The following is a 16,589-nucleotide window of genomic DNA, read 5'->3' as shown; positions in this document are numbered from 1 at the left end:
TTAATTAAATTACTTTTCCTTGTAGCTTCGAAATGCCAGTGGTTCCTTCTGAATGTATTTTCCCTTGCAGCTTGCACACTAGCAAATGAAATCACTGGAACAATTTCAGAAGACAGTATGATGGGCAAATAGAATACACTGTAGAAACAGGATGTGATAAGCAATTAGGATCATGGTTCATGGTTGGACTTGCCTGCACATACAATGAAAGATTAGGGAACTATCGTATATTTTTCAAATACCAGTTGTCTGGTTCCCTTCGTGTTCCCCAATCCAAGCTCCAACACCTTGACAATATCCAGGAGAACATTGCAAAGTAAGACATACACATGTACTTGGATGTTCTGAAAGCTTGCATGGTTTTGAAAGTCTCACCTTGTTAACAATAACTGATTGTTAAGGCAGAGGAAGTGGATATGTAATTGATACTCCATTAAACCTGATTTAATAACAACAACAAAAATAGCCTTGTCTTATCCTCCTAACTGCTTATGCTGAGCTAAGAAGATGGATATTTTGTGTGTGTGTTGATTCACCCCCTTAAATGGTAGAAGTGTGGGGAATGATAAACTTCTTTTTGTAGCATATTTGCAAAGCAGATGACTCCCTCCTCCTTCTGTTTACACAAAAATACAATGTAGCCAATATGATACCAACAAATACAATGATTTTAAAGAGCCAGATGCAGCTGATGGTGGCGACATGAAAACTGAGGTCTTGTTTTTGGCTTCTTTCTGCAGACACCATATTTCTGGCCCACCCAGCAGTGGGCAGCAGATGATACCGACTATGGTAAGTGTTAACATTATAGCTATTCTGTGAAAGCTGAATGGAGCGTGAGGATGTACAGCACACTCCCATATAGTCAGGTGGATGCTGATGATACTCTGAAGTGTTTTCTCTAGGTCCTGCAGTTCTGGCTACGTAGGGCTGCTTATGAAGACTGGGCTGAGCATCTTGGTTTATTATTATAGGGCTGCTCATGGGCTTTAGGGTACACACTGACATAGGCACCGACTCCGTGGGCGCTCCGGGGCCGATGCACCCATGGGGAAATATTGGTGGGTGCAGAGCACCCACTGGCAGCTTCCCACCCCCCTGCCCCAGCTCACCATCTCCGCCTCCTCCCCTGAGCACGCCGCCGAGTCCTGCTTCTCCCACCTCCCTCCCAGCACTTGCACTGTGAAACAGCTGTTTCGTGCAGCAAGCACTGGGAGGGAGGGAGAAGGGGGAGGAATGTGGTGCGCTCGGGGAAGAGGCGGGACCGGAGATTTGGGGAGGGGTCCAATAGAGGCAGGGAGGGGGCAGAGTTGGGGTGGGGTGGGGGGCGAGCTCTCACCGGCGCCAAGGAAAGTTGGCGCCTGTGCACACTGATTTGTTCATTGCAGGGTTGCTCCCGACACCTGGGTCACCAGCTTTTATTTACCTGATACTTTTGTACCTTCTATATTTGTCCTGGAATCTGAGGGCCCCGCCTTCTGAAAATAACCCAGTTTGGTTTTAGACATTAAAAGAAAATATTTTAAAAGCTTTAGAACAAAAAAAAAAAAATTGCCCCTACATTGGAAAAAAAAATATTCCTAACCTTTTAAGGGTTTGATCCAGTGCCCATTGAAGACAAATTGAAACCCTTCCATTGACTCCAGGCCTTAAGGAAGGCACAGTTTGTTGGCATATAACTGCATAATCAACCACCTCAAGCTCGAGAGTGAGGTAGGATAGCCATTCTTGCACTTCTGTATCGACAAGTGGAGCATCCGTGACAGACTGCAGCCCCTGAGGACATCTTCCTTGAGTGGGCTTCTGTGAGATTGGAGCTTGTGTCTGGGAAAGATGTCACGATGGCCAATGGTTCACTCCTTTGTCATAGGGTCAGTGTGCCAATTACAGGGACCATTTTTATTGATCTGCCTAGTAACTGAACCTTTTTGCTTTTCTCCCAGCAATCTACCTAGCCAAGAAAAATATTAAGAGGAAAGGGGTTTTGGAAGAGTATGAAAAGGTAGGAAGATGTTCTATTGTTTGTTCCTCTGCCAGCTCCGAGCCAGCTGCTCTCGAGATTGAAGGGTGGAAAGTGACAAAAACCTGCCAGTGCACTCCCCACTTCGGTTGCATCAAGCCCCAGTGGCACCTCTGTTTTGTGAAATAGTTGCGGATGTACGACAGTGTTTAAAGTAAATGATCATTTTAGTAGGGCAGTTACCCTCTCCAAAATGTTGGAATGAAGTATTCAGAGCGAATGTAGTTTGTAGTAATTCATTTCAGAACCACCCAGTTTTTCTAGCTCAAATTGCCAGACTATCCCTTGTTTATTTCAGAGAGGAGAGCGTGTTTTTATCATGTTCTGCATGTTGAGAGCCAGAAGCTGTGGACTGAATGGTATTGTTGTCACAGTTTCAGAGCAATTGCACCTGTATTCACCCTCTTTGGTCCACCACTTTAGGCTTCCGGCTCCCAGCTGTCTCCTCTCTCGGGCAGAGACGCACATCTCCCTCCCTCCTGACTGGGGATTTTAAGGCTGCATAGGTCTCTGCCTACACTGTGATATCCACAGCAAGCCAGACTACCTGAAAGGCCATTTCCTGCGTTTTGCTTCCTGTCCGAGGGCAATGACCCGTGTATTGCCTGCAGCTATAAGTCCCCCTTTTCCTTCTAAGGAAGCACATTTAAGCATGACAGAGAAAACATACTAAAATAAGTTAATAATTTAAAATACATGCATGCAAGAAAGCTTACCAGAGATCACCCTCTGATTCCAGTCTTTTGCTCTGGTAGGTTTTAGTCCTTCAAAACATAAAGCTGCTTTCTCTGTGGTTACAAATTCATCCATCTGTCACCCAAAATGAGACGCCAAGTCTGTGCAGTACAGCCATTTTTTTTAATACAACTTGGACCTTTGATCTTGGCCTTCTGTAACAGGTAATCAGCAGACAATGGCCCTCTCTTCAGGGCACAGCTTCAGAAGGCTGGTTTTTGCATAACCAGAGCTGGGGAATTCGCATTAACTTCTCCCTTGGCATTCCCCAGGAAATACACTTCACTCTAATTGTCCCAGAAGTCCATATTTGTCTGCTACATTTTCAGTATAGTCTTTTGAACTCCACAGTCTCACATCTGTCACATCTCTCCTCTAGAGAGGTTACATACAATCCTGGCCTGCAATAATACATAAACTTAGTCTTCCAAGCATATTGCAGGAAATTGCCAGGTCTGTCAAATTGTTCATAATTTTGTACTAACAGGGTTTTTTATTTTTTTAATTTCAGGAACATTACAACTTGCTAAATAAAAAAATAAACTACAAATGGGATTTTGTTATTATGCAGGCCAAAGAGCAGTATAGGTGAGCTCTCTCAAATTCTGTTACCTGCTTCTTTATTTGGGGGCATGAGGGACTATGGGGTGTTGACTTGATGTACAATCAAATAATAGAGTTCAATTAAAAATATTAAATCACTATTTTACAGCAGCTTATTAACAGTCCCTTGGGAACGTGAAGGTGAAAACTGTTTCCATATGAACTGTATTCCTCCACACATGACCTGCTATTCGTCTGACATTTAACTGAGTAATTTTAGCCCACATTTTCAAGGGAGTGGGTAGTGGCCTACACAAATTCACACTCTCCCATTGCACCTGCATTTGCTCTTACACACAAGCATAACTAAATTTGCTTACACACAATGTGGAGTTGCAGTGTGGTTTACATATGCAAAGGAGCATGTGTGTGGGTGTGCATATACCCTCCTTGCATGTGCAAATACCTCTTTGCAAATGCTTCATTGCACATGCAAAAGTAGGTTTTTGCCCTTACATCTGTTACAACTTCTGTTGAAAATGAGGGGCCTGATCCTGCCGCGCAAAAGACCTTACTCAGGCAAAGCTTCCAGCAACTTCAGTACCAGTTTTGCGGGAGTAGGGATTTCCGAATCAGGCCCTTGACCCTTTGGAGTTGTAAAAGGTTCTCTTTGAATCACCATCTGAGTGGCCTGGCCGACAGCCAGCATGAGGTCTGTGATGCCGTCTTCTCTGCTGTATGTGCTCAGCACCTTTGAACTTTGAATCAGACCACTTTTATTTAGGGGCTTAACCCTGGATTCCTGCCTCAACCTTTAGGCATCTAGGCCCTTGCATATAATATGTTGCCCTGGTACCCCAGCACTGGGCATTTCCGCATTACAAAAGTCAGAACAGAATCTATCAGATTGCCTCTTGGAAACATGCCGTCAATTCCTGTTTGTTGCTGCAAATTAACACTTTGGTGCAGATCTGGCTCAGGCTAGGGGGGTGTCGACATTGCAGTCCCGGCGTGTGATTGCAGCTCATGGAGACATACCCGAGCTTGCTTTAATCTTGCTAGTTAGGATGCTGGAGCAGTGGAGCTCTGGGGCAGTGTTGGCTTCAGTGCGGTCTAGTCACCCTGGTAATTACCCAGGTCCCGGGCAGGCTTGGAGAGCCCAGGCTGAAACCCATGCTATCATGGCATCACGACTCCAGGACCCGAGCTAGCTAGATGGAAGCAGGGCCGGCTCCAGGCACCAGCTCAGGAAGCAGGTGCTTGGGGCAGCCAGTGGAAAGAGGCGGCACGTCTGGGTCTTTGGTGGCAATTCAGCGGCGGGTCCCTCACTCCCTCTCGGAGGGAAGGACCCACCGCTGAATTGCCGCCGAAGAATGAAGCAGCGCGGTAGAGCTGCTGCTGAAGTGCCACCGGTTGCAGCTTTTTTTTTTTTTTTTCGCCGCTTGGGGTGGCAAAGAAGCTGGAGCCGGCCCTGGATGGAAGCTAGCTCGGGCAGTCGCACTCCATGGCTGCAGTGTGAACATAGCCCAAGAGATGCAAAGTGTGGTTTTTAAAGCCGACACTGATCCTCCCAACATCTCTGTGAAATTTCACCCGGGGCACCTGAAACAGTGACAGGGGAAGTGACTTGTTCATCACTATGCAGTGAATGCGTTGGGAACTAGCACCCCAAGTCAGAGGTCAGAGGTTTAGACCTAAGACTACCTAGCTTCCAGGCCTGTATGGTGTCCACTATGCTGCTTCTGTGGACAGTAGTTCCCATCAAACCCACCCGTTCCCCAAACAAATGGGTGTCAGAGACATCACCGTTATCTCCTGCACGGTAAAGAGCAGACCCTGTATTCACCTGAAATGTTACAGGGAACAGACATACACGAGGTGGCAGAATTGGGTGCAGGTAAAAGGGAGGAATTCTAACCAATTGTTGTCAGGCTGAACAGAAGAGAATACACCTAATCCCAGCTGAGCTCAGGAAGAGGTTGATTACTGAAAAGCTAGTACCCTGCACTGATATCAGTGGGGTTCAACAAATCGTCAGTTGTAAGTTAGGACAGCACGACGTGCAGTCAAGAAAGAGCAGAGTTTAGTTGTGGCCTGAAGAAGCAGCACACACACAAATGTAGGCTGAATGTAGCCTTGTGAGCCTGTAGGTCAGGAGGCTGAGGAAAGGTCAGAACAGCATCATGTTCTCGCTCTTGCTAGTTTTAAAGGAAAACATTGCAAATTCCTGCGGTGCTGCCCCCATCAGCGGGAACTGTGGCTAACATGCAAGAAAATGTCATCAAAAGAGAAAAATAACCCACATGTTCCTCTGATGGGATTACAACTTACTCTTTGCTTTGCAGGACAGGGAAGGAACGGAAAAAGGCAGACAGGTATGCGCTGGATTGTCAGGAGAAAGCCTATTGGCTAGTGCATCGAACACCTGTAAGTAGAATACCGTCCTCCACAGCTGTAAAGTCTATATTGGAGGTATAGGGTCCAGAGAGCTCAGCCAGGAGCAACTTACTGCACCTTTAAGAAAGTAGCTTTGGTTGTGCTCCAAGGTTGTGCTTGGCCAGCTGCCAGAAATGCAGAGGTGCACTTAGAGGCGAAAAAGAGACTTGAATCCACTCTGCCTACTAACTTTCCGAACCCCTGAGACTTGCTCTTAAAGGGGAAGTAAGAAACCACTCATCACATCATCCATGCTACGAACAGAGAATCCTAACTGCCCCTCGTCCTCGGGGGGCTGTTATTTTGGAGGCATATGTCACCAGGGTGTTTCCTGAGTGAAGCCAGGCTGGTCCCAGCGTGCTGTCAGACTCTGACATGTACCCAGGAGCTAGACTCCCTCATCCCAGTCATAATCAAAGAGCCAGTTTAATGGTGTATACTGAGTAAGTGGCCAGTGGAGAACCCAGCTGTTAACATACAGGGGTGCGTCAAGTCTGAGGCAAATGCCAGCCGGTAATTAGACCTTTGCTTGCAGATAAAGCGGTTGGTGGGAGACTCTTTGCACCACTCAAATACTTTGGCCCCAGTTCATCCCCAATGCAACCCCTTTGGCTCTACCAGGGCTGAATTTGGTTCTTTTGGTTCTAATTTAGACTTAGACTAAGTACTTTTTTTCCTGGTCTGTTTCTCCATTTTCCCCAGAAGAGCTCACTACTGAGATCTAATTAGTGACTATTATCTAACTATGATGGAGCTCAGGTAACTACTCAAAAATCACTTTGTGCCCAAGGCAGACATATCAGTGGTACCATCCTGTCCCTTCTCATTGCCTATATCAAGATGTGTCTCCTCTATATAGATTATTGCTGGATTGAGCATGGTTTTCCCTATATACGTGCCCCTTGTATCACCCTTGATCTCCAATGGCTAGATGTCTCTGGATCTCTCCTGTTAAATCTCTCCTGGATTGTCTCCTGGTGTCACCTCCGCTTGGATGCTTCTTGGTTACCCCTTCTATAGATGTCTCTTGCTCTGTTGGGTGTCCCATATATATTCCCATGCACTCCCAGCCAAGCCCTATGGCCATCTCAGGAAAGATCAGTCAGTGTTTTACCTTTTTCCACCAATTGGAGGAATTATTCATTAGCGGCAGATTTCTGCACGTGACCTAAGATGGTTTTGAAAAAGCAGAAACAAATGTACTGTTGTTTCTTATTTGTAACAGCCAGGCATGCAGGACGTCCTCGACTACGGACTAGACCGAGTAACCGATCCCAATGAAAATAAGGTAAACTAGGTAAGGCTGCTTGCTTTCAAACTTACTGATCGTATGAGGACATGGACAGCAGGTAGATCTACATGACACTCAGAGGCTGTATCTGTGTGCTGCAATCAGAGGTGTGGACTGCACCTCTGCAGTATGTGTAGACATACTTGAACTAGCTTTGATCTAGGTTGCTCAAATTACAATGGCAGCACAGGCTAGTTGCCCGAGTACATACCCGGCTTGTCCAGTCCATGTTGCTGCAGCTTCACTGCTATTAATACTCAAGTTAGCTGTATCAAAGGTACCTTGGGCATACGTTCGCTGGCTGCAGCCACACTTCAGACTGCAGTGCAGACCTACTCATTGTGTGTGAATGGCGCTCCATGGATCTCCAGTGTTGCATGGCAACAGTCTGAATGGGCCATATCGAGCCAAATAACAACTGATAGGCATGTAGAACTATGCCAGAACCAGAACTGTGAAGTCAAACCCATTTGATTTTCACTTCTGTTGAGTGCAGTGGAGTTGCTCTGGATTTGCGCTGGTACGGTGTGAGAGAGAGCAGAATTTGGCCCTAGGAATAGAATCTAGCAGCTTCACTTTGCTTATCAGTTTTTCAGTGGTTTCTTGCCACATTAGTTAAATCAAACAGAGTAGTGCTATTGATCTGAGAATGTAAATGAATGTAAATGATGTAGCCCTGTTGTAGACTTGTCTATATAGCATTGGTTCTCAAGCAGGGCTATGCGTACCTCTGGGGGGGTACATCAACTCATCTACATATTTGCCTAGTTTTACAACAGGCTCCGTATAAAGCACTAGTGAAGTCAGTACAAACTAAAAAATCATACAATGACTTGTTTATACAGCTCTGTATACTAGACACTGAAACATAACTACAATATTTATATTCCAGTTGATTTATTTTATAATGATGTGGTAAAAATGAGAAAGTCAGCAAGTTTTCAGTAACAGTGCGTTGTGCCACTTTTGTATTTTTGTGTCTGATTTTGTAAGCAAGTTGTTTTTAAGTGAGGTGAAAGTTGGGGTATGCCAGACAAATCAGACTCTGGAAAGGGGTACCATAGTCTGGAAAGTCTATAGGACTAAGTGTTTGCCGTGGTAGCTAGAACCGTCCTTATCTTTCACCCATGGCTCTGCTGAAGGTGAACAGTGGAGACTGTGAGTCAGTTACTGTATATACTTGTTCTTAAGCCGAATATTTTTGGTAAAAAAGTGACGCATCAGAGAGCATCAGGGTCAGCTTATAAACTGGTCTACATGAAAATTTGATGATTTTAAACTCTATGGACTCATTGAATTGAATATTGAATACATTGTTGTTTTGTTTACCTGGAGCGTCTGCAGGCATGGAGCCCCTCAACTCCCTGTGGCCGCGGTTCGCCATTCCCAGCCAATGGGCGTGCCACTTCCCATAGCTAGAGGTTCAATGCCTGCAGACGCTCCAAGTAAACAAAATGCCCCAACCCGCCAGCGGCTTACCCTGATAGGCCAGGAGCCAACGTTTTCCAACCCCTGAAATATAGGGTCACTTATGAAAGGGTCATACAGTTTTTGCTATTTTTACCTATCTATTTTGGGGGGTTAGCTAATGAACGAGTATATACAGTATTTCAAGTGGTCCCATATTTACATGCCTAGGGCCTCAGCTGACAGCACTTTTGGCCTGTGCTTGGTGAGCGAAGGCAGATCAAAGGTGATGGTTGCTTTGACGAAGCTCACCCTATCTCCAGTAAACTTTTCATTTTCATAACGGCCCTTAAACATCTCCGCTGTCAGAGGCAGATAATTGCTTTGGGCAAGTGGGTTCTGTTGCCATGGCGACTGAAAAGCAGAGGAAAATGCTAGGGTTTAGTATTTTCTCTTTTTGCTCTAAGTGGGAGCTGCTGAAATGTCCTTTAAAAGGAAATAAAAACATGAGTGGCTGTTGGGCTGGAGGATCCAAACAGGGATTGAAAAGAGTAATAAGATAGACTGTCGCCCACAGTGTTATAGCTGGCATCATGGAAAGAGATCTTTAGGTTTGCAAATGTTTTCAAACGTCATTAACCATCTGATGGCTATTCAGTGGCTTACGTGAAACGAGTTAATGGTTCTCAGTTCAGTTCCTACTGGACGAAAGTCCCCACAACAAAAGAAACAATTCACTAGCACAGTTGACTCCCTTGTTAGCATCTCAGCAGAGAGCCCAAGGAGTGAAGGCCTGATGCAAAGCCCACGGAAGTCAATGTGAGAGTTTCCATTGATTTCACTGGGCTTTGATTGAGCCCTGAATGGGCCATGTGAACTTTAACACCCTCTCAGTTTTCTTGGCTCAAAGCTGGAGTATATTGGCAGGGTGATGGGAAGAGTATACTCCTATTGCCCCTGCTGTGCCTGCTCCATAGATAAAGGAGGACTCTAGGCTTCTGAATTGTTAGGGGGCCCTTTCCAGCAACACACATGCATACAATAAGTCTATGATTGAAACCCCAACCCAGTGTTCCCACGGTCCGTACTGCAATATTCACACATTATCAGGAAAGATTTTACTCTTTAATTTAGGGACAGAAAATAAGCCCCAGGGGCAGTAATAACAGGCAACTGCGAAGAAATCCAAAATTCACTCTTAGCGTACGGCAGGTCTAGAGAATGTCATGGACACAAGCGACCAATCATGAACACTTGCACAAGAGGCAAGGGAGCTGTGCCTCTCACAGTTCACATTATGAGCTGGATTCTCCACTCTTTTCCATCCTGCCAGTGTAACACCATTGTGTTGAGTGGAGTTACTCCTGACTAACACCAGTGGGAGATCAGAACCAGACCCTCTGTGTCCCCTCTCTCCCTGGGCTATATTGCTGCGGCTGCAGTGAGTGGAAGCATTCTCTGGAAAGGCCTCCTACATCCAGTCCAGATTTGCTGGCTTTCAGGGCACCCGACAGTGCTTGTTTATTTCCCCTGACCTGTGGAGAGAGGCAGATGGATTGCAGTACAGCCCGATGTCTGGGGGCAGTATATTGTTTGTGTTCGTAGATGGGTTAAACTCATTGTATTGCTTTTCAATTTTTGTAATTTTTACATCATTGACAGGAGGCTCAGAGCCTGCCTGTGGGCCCTTTTTATTTATTCTAAATCTACAGAAGGCAAATACAGAAATAAATGAAAATGAGTATGATTTGGTAGGTTGCTGTAAGTAACTGAGAGCAGCACAGAGAAGGAAGAGGGCGAAAAGGGAAGAGAGAAGTGGAACAAGAAAAAGGGGCAGAAGGAGAGAGGGAATAGGAAAGAGAAAAGTGGATAAGCAGAACAGTGGGTGTCTGGGGGAGGGATATCTTTGCAATTTTGTGGGTTTTTGCTAAAAAGCAAACGTTTTCAATTTTGAACATCCTCAGTTTTTCAACAAAGACCCAAACCTTTTAGATGCGAATGGAAGTTCCTGAGCGAAGATTTCCGTTTAGTTAAAAATCCATTTTCCATCCATCCAACGTGGATGAAACTCTTTTGAGCAGCTCTAGCAGTTTGGGGCTGTAAGCTGCGCCTCCGGGTGGTTGTCTCTGGAAGTTAATCTTCTCCATGCAAAGTGGATAGGATGCTACCTGTTTCTATTTTTACATTTCAAAGTTTGATTGGAACTAATGCACCAGAACAATTGGCTGAAAGCCAAGACTTTTCCAGCATCTGAGTAGCAGCTTTTCTTGCATTTCACTTGCTGCATATCTGCATGCTGCCTTTGGAGCTTTGTCTTGAGCGACAGGGCTGTGTGTGTGCTGCTTGAATGCCCATATAAACCTCACAACGCAGAACCTTTTGTAGAGCATGTGACGGTCAGATGAGACTGGCTGGAGCCTTTCACTAATTGGCGTTTTGATTTAAGCCTAGAGGGACATTAAGCTTCTGCACTGGATAATTGTGATAATTCACTGGTTGATGGGTATTACTCAATTAATCCGTTTTACACTCATTACGGGAAAATGGTAAATGGCCCTTGGCCGCTGAATGATGTTCCTGTATAAATCCGAGCGAGTGTCGGATTTATCTCTTTGTCGGAGGTGGTGCACGGCAGGTCGGGAGGGTGATTTTGAGTTGGAACGGGGCCTGTATGCGTAGTGGGTTGGGAAAAAGTGGGGCTATGTTTAATGGGTCTCTGAATTCAACCTAATGGCTTGCCTGTGTGGTGCGTTCACACACAGCAAGCTGGGGAGATGAATCTATGATGCACTAGCTGCTGCACAGTTGCTGCTGCTCCGTTCCAAGGAACAGTATGTCAGAGCACACGAGGAAACTTTCAAAGTGTGGCAGCAGGATCCGCGTGGCCAGTGAGTGCCTGGCAAGCTAGTGCACAGGAGAGTCACACCCTGGCTTGCCGGGCACTAAATCGCCATGGAGACAAGCTGTAGGTGGCAGAGGAGAGCCAGGACGCACAGAGCGTTTGCAGTCGCTGGGATGGGTTTCTAGCAGTGAAAGTAGAGATGCTGGGGCGGGAAATATTGTGGGAGGAAGTCAAGAGGAGCTAAGTGCAGCTGTGGGGGCGAGGCCGCTGGGATTCCTTCTTTTGTTGTCTTAAAATGCTTAGTGTGGAGTTAAGGACTGTAAAACGCTGCCAGATTGACAGCTCTGGAGGCTGACGCCCTCTCCCTACCCACATGACAGGTGCAGCACGGATCCTGGCAGTGCACAGTTCCCCTCCCTGCTCCAGCAATGTCCTACTGTTACTTCTAGTGGTGAGAGGGGAGACCAGTCTCAATGGCCCATCCAGTCCTCAGCTTTTTCCTGAAACTCTGAACCAGGGGGCTAATTACGTTGTTGACTGGGGACGTGGAGGAAGGCTTGTCCGCGGGGCGCCGGACTGAGAAGAGCAATTCACTTCCACAAAGCTGGGGGGAGAGACTGTGGATTTGGGGGATCTGTTTGGGGCCCCTCTCCAGGAGAAGGCCAAGTGACCAAGAAGGAAGTTACTTCCTAATGGTTTCATGCCTTTGGGAGGGTCCAGTTTCTGTTTCGGAATCGGTGTGTTTAAATCACAGCCCCCATCCCCGTGTGTAGGGTTGTGTGAATTTATACTCGGGAAAGCCAGGGGCGAATACAGCTGTCTAGAGCCAGGCACAGGGGGCATTATCCTGCACACCCAGCAAAACTCCCACCAGCCTTTGGAAGGGGATGAGGCATCGTGTGTTCCGTACTGTGCCCACCTTTCAATTCATCCCAGATTCAGCGTGCTCAGCTACCATGCCATGTGATGCCCCTGGCACTGCCACCCATCTAGTTTGGACCCTGCCTCCTCCTATCTAGCTGGGACCACCCTCCAGTTTAGCAATGTGAAAGGGGGAGGGGCCATGACCCCTGACACCTGCTTGTGACCCTCACATTGGGAATGGAGGAGATCCCAGTGGGCTCACTGTGCCAACCTCTTTACTGCGGTGACCCACTACGTCTTGCTGCAGGGCCTTCCTTTCCAAAGGAAGGGCACTCCCCCTGCTTCAGACACAAACCCGTTTGTCTTGTCGGCGGCTGGCTCTCCTGCATCCCTGGCACTCCCAACGCTCTCACTGAAGTCAGTACAACAGGGATTCAGGGAGTGGCGGTTCCATCCTGAAATGTGAACCGAACACTCAGGAATACTTTCCAGGTGAATACTGCCAGGTGCTTAGGTAGGACGTTAGTGGGGTTACAACACAGACAGATTGGAGAAGGGCTTCGGTTTTTTTCTGAAGACCAACAATGTCAATTTCATTCATGGATTTATTGCTCTAGGTAACATTTAATTTACTCTTTCCCCCCCACCCTTTTTCTCTTTCCCACCAGTTATTTGTTTCTCCTGCGTGTGGCATGGCTGCCTGCCTGCCTCCGAGGCCCTTGATCTGTTGCGCTGTAGAAGACTAGAGCATCTTAACTTCCATGAAAGCCGTCTACAACCATTCTGCTGGGCATCCTCCTTTCCTCTCTCCTCATCCAGCTGCACTGTGTCTGTCAGAAATACCCATCCAGGATAATAAAGATCAGTGGGGGGCATAGGTGGCCATTGGAGGAGGCTCGCCCCGGCCCCTCCCCTTCTGCCTCCCCCTCCCCTTTTGCCCCCTTCCCCCCGCAGGAGCCCAAAGCAGTCACCCCACGGCCGGCAGGCCCGGAGTGCCAGGCAGCAGCGCTCTGTGCTCTGGGCAGCCTGGTGGCATGGCCAGCCCCGATGCTTCGGGTGGCATGGCCAGCCCCGGTGTGCTGGGTGGTGGAGCCCACAGTGCTGGTGCTCCAGGTGGCAGGGCTGCACGGCCACAGCGCCCCCAGCCCCGGTGCTTCGAGCAGCACGGCCCCAGCACCCGTCACCCTGAGTCCCTGCGGGAGGCAGCCTGGGCCCGCCAGGGCAGAGCACTGGGGAACTGCAGAACAGGGCCTGGCCTGAGGGCGGAGCGTGGGCAGGGCAGTGCTAGGCTGTTTGGGGAGGCACAGCCTACCCCTGCCTACGATACCCGCCGCCCATGGTGAGGGGGCCTTTTATTTAATTTAGAAGATTTTTCTTTCTGATCTAATGGAGTCAACCCACTGGTGTTTCCTAAATTAACCACAGCAGCCACCCTCATGCCTCAGCAAGTGGAATAGTTTAGCCAGCACTTGGTAAATCCCAAGGGTTCTGATTCTGTCTCAGGGCTCCTCAGGAAGATCGTGAACTCCCATTATATATGAAATAGCTTCGTTGGAATAGAACTGTAGTTCTGCAAAGAAGATGCTTTCTAAGGTAGTAGACGTGCAGTGGGTTTCAGTCTGTCCTTTGGGAATGGGTCGAAGCAGATGATTTTCTGCCCTCCATGGCTACAGCAATTGGATCTGAAATAAAGATGACACATGTAGAAATGTGAGGAATCTTTATGTGGCTTCAATAGGTGCTATTTAGCCAGCGGCACCAACTCAGAACAGGAAATGTGTGCAAACCCAGGCTGATCTTTAGCCCCTGTATGTAGTATCCTATCAGCTCTCACAGTACTTACAATGACCCTGATGCTGCATTGAAAGAAACGAGAGTTTTCCCATTGACTTCACCGGGCCCAGAATCCGGCCCAATATGACAGACACAGTGGGTGCAGATTTCAACTAACAATTTAACTGTGTGCGGAATAACAGGCTCGTTGCAAATAATGAGCCTGCAGCCGAGGCTCAAGCAGAACTCCCATTGTCTTCAAGTATTCCAGTACTAATCAGGTGATACCATTGGAGCTTTACATTCCGAACCTGATTCCTTGCATGCTGCGGACACCCACAGGAGTTTTGCCTGTACACAGACAACAGGAGCGATGCCCCTGTTTGTAATAAGCTCTCTCCTTCCCTGTCTTTCACCAGCACGTGCTACTTATCAGCTACATATCTCTGTGAAGTGCATTGGGAGTTTTGCCTCAGTACAGATGCAGCTGCCAAGGTCAAGGCTGGTTCACTGGCGAGACTGGGGTGGGGAAAGGGGGACTTGTGCTGGTCTTGTTGTCCATCCTGTACTAGCTCAGTGGACAAAGGACTTGGGCCTCTAGGGCTGCCAAGCCAGCACTTTGCGCAAGTGCTAGCCTCCCACAAAGCAATCCATGGCATGGATTCTCCCACAGCGTTAATTAGATGGGATAATTCTGGGCTGCAGCTCCAAAGATCACACATGGCAGATTAGCTGCATGACTTTAATGGGAGACTCGGGGCTAAAAAGCCTACGCAAGGTTTTAGAGGCTTGCCTGGAAGATCCCTGACTTTACCCGCCTTTCCTTCTCTCTCCTCCAGTTTATGCAAGACAAAATAACTGTGCTGCGCTTCAAAGGAAGCTGCGTGAATAAACACCCAGCCGTTAATTTCTTGCCTTCAGTTGCTCATTCCTTTGTGGATGACATATAACATAGTCTGAGCTATTCAAATCACAATTTAACCACCTTTCCACCGCAGATATTGTTTCTGAGGCTTTTTAATTGTGGTGTTTATATTTTGCAATGTGTTGGTTCCTGTCTCCTTTAACTAGTATTGAATAATCTAATCTGTGTCTGCTAAATGAATCTATTTTAGCTCCATTAGAATAACCCTGTAATTGAACACACAAAAGCTGTGATGGAGTAGGGGGCACTATACAATACATACATCTAACGGAACCATATATGGTCTGTAGATGCACTTAGCATTAGAATCATAGAATCATAGAATCTCAGGGTTGGAAGGGACCTCAGGAGGTCATCTAGTCCAACCCCCTGCTCAAAGCAGGACCAAACCCAACTAAATCATCCCAGCCAGGGCTTTGTCAAGCCTGACCTTAAAAACCTCTAAGGATGGAGATTCTACCACCTCCCTAGGTAACCCATTCCAGTGCTTCACCACCTCCTAGTGAAACAGTGTTTCCTAATATCCAACCTAGACCTCTCCCGGTGCAATTTGAGACCATTGCTCCTTGTTCTGTCATCTGCCCCCACTGAGAACAGTCGAGATCCATCCTCTTTGGAACCCCCCTTCAGGTAGTTGAAGGCTGCTATCAAATCCCCCCTCACTCTTCTTTTCTGCAGACTAAATAAGAATTGATAATACCCTGATTAGATGAGCTGCTTGGATGCTAGTCTGTATTTGTTTTCAATTGTAATGAGGGTTATATGGGAGAAAGGTGCCCAACAGGGAATCCCGTAACTGCATTTTCTTCTTTTAAAGAGTAGTTTTGAGTACCCACCCAACTTTAATGCTTTTGCTTCATTGTTTTACAGAAAAAAACCATTGATGTTTATAGAAGAGAGGTAATTTGACCTTCACTTCTTTGCAAATATTAGGTGTTTGTCTATTATTATTGTTGGAATTTGTGCTGCATTAGTGCCCAAAGATAGGTGCTTCTCATACACACAGATCAACGTTGTTCCTGCCTCCAAAAGCTTTCAGTCTAATGCATTTTCAGGAAATGTCCTGGCATTACACTGACATCATTGTGAGCAGTGGCGGGAAAGCTCTCAGCGGGTAAAAACACTCCCACCGTTGCTGAATGCTGATGGACCTGCACCAGTGGTAGAGCAGTGATAGGAAATATCCCCAAAGTTGCTAGCATAGAGACAACCAAGTAGCAATGATAATCGCACACCTAAATCCTCCAGACCATCTGTAGGTAATCAGACTCGTGCAGACAGAAGTGCCACTGTAGCTATTATTCCATTATTATAGAGCCTGGGGAACTCCAGCTAATTACTTGCACATTATAGAACATTCTCGAGACATTTGAAAAACCCTAATGAAAATAACTGTGGCGATAAAATAATCCAGTGACTCTGGGACTCCGTGGACACCCACTTCTTAGGGGTGATGCAAAAACTGTTGTAATTGTCCTGCTATCTTGCAGAAGGGATGAAGTAGATGATGACCAGCTTTCACCCAAATGACTGCAATTCTGTTAACTACAAAAACATATCTGTGCCTCTTAGATCATGTACTATCAGCAAGTCATCATGAAGTCCACAGTGAAGTCTTCTGTCTCCCTTGGAGGGTAAGTTCTGATTCCCTTATGCCCATACATTAATTAGTCTTAAATTCTCTTCCGTTAATGAGATGATTAACCTATTTACTCTGACAGCTGGTGAGTCACTAGGGCCGTTAATTGCATGG

The 16,589-nt window shown here is 46.8% G+C and overlaps 1 protein-coding gene and 1 long non-coding RNA gene across 8 annotated transcripts in view; one reads left to right on the top strand and one right to left on the bottom strand.

Moving 5' to 3' along the window:
- Positions 1-16,589, top strand: part of RGS9 (regulator of G protein signaling 9) — a 71,244-nt gene that overhangs the window by 30,032 nt on the left and 24,623 nt on the right. For all 6 annotated transcript variants that reach the window (XM_044982155.1, XM_044982154.1, XM_044982153.1 and 3 more), the window contains 7 exons: positions 741-792; positions 1,944-2,002; positions 3,267-3,343; positions 5,644-5,725; positions 6,960-7,022; positions 15,707-15,736; positions 16,409-16,470. In XM_044982155.1, the coding sequence (XP_044838090.1) occupies positions 741-792; positions 1,944-2,002; positions 3,267-3,343; positions 5,644-5,725; positions 6,960-7,022; positions 15,707-15,736; positions 16,409-16,470 (425 nt within the window). The remainder of the gene's footprint in view (positions 1-740; positions 793-1,943; positions 2,003-3,266; positions 3,344-5,643; positions 5,726-6,959; positions 7,023-15,706; positions 15,737-16,408; positions 16,471-16,589) is intronic.
- On the bottom strand, positions 12,785-14,181 carry LOC123345363. Of its 2 annotated transcripts, none has more exons than XR_006572773.1 (3): positions 13,982-14,181; positions 13,110-13,820; positions 12,785-12,968 (listed from the first exon to the last, which is right to left on the bottom strand). It is a non-coding gene; the product is annotated as an uncharacterized LOC123345363 (long non-coding RNA). The 2 variants fall into 2 exon arrangements; XR_006572774.1 differs by having other exon boundaries at positions 13,540-13,820; positions 13,982-14,178.

Source organism: Mauremys mutica, chromosome 12 (genome assembly GCF_020497125.1).
Source record: "Mauremys mutica isolate MM-2020 ecotype Southern chromosome 12, ASM2049712v1, whole genome shotgun sequence".
In the NCBI taxonomy this organism is placed as follows: Eukaryota; Metazoa; Chordata; order Testudines; family Geoemydidae; genus Mauremys; species Mauremys mutica.
This window is presented reverse-complemented; position numbering and strand designations above follow the sequence as displayed.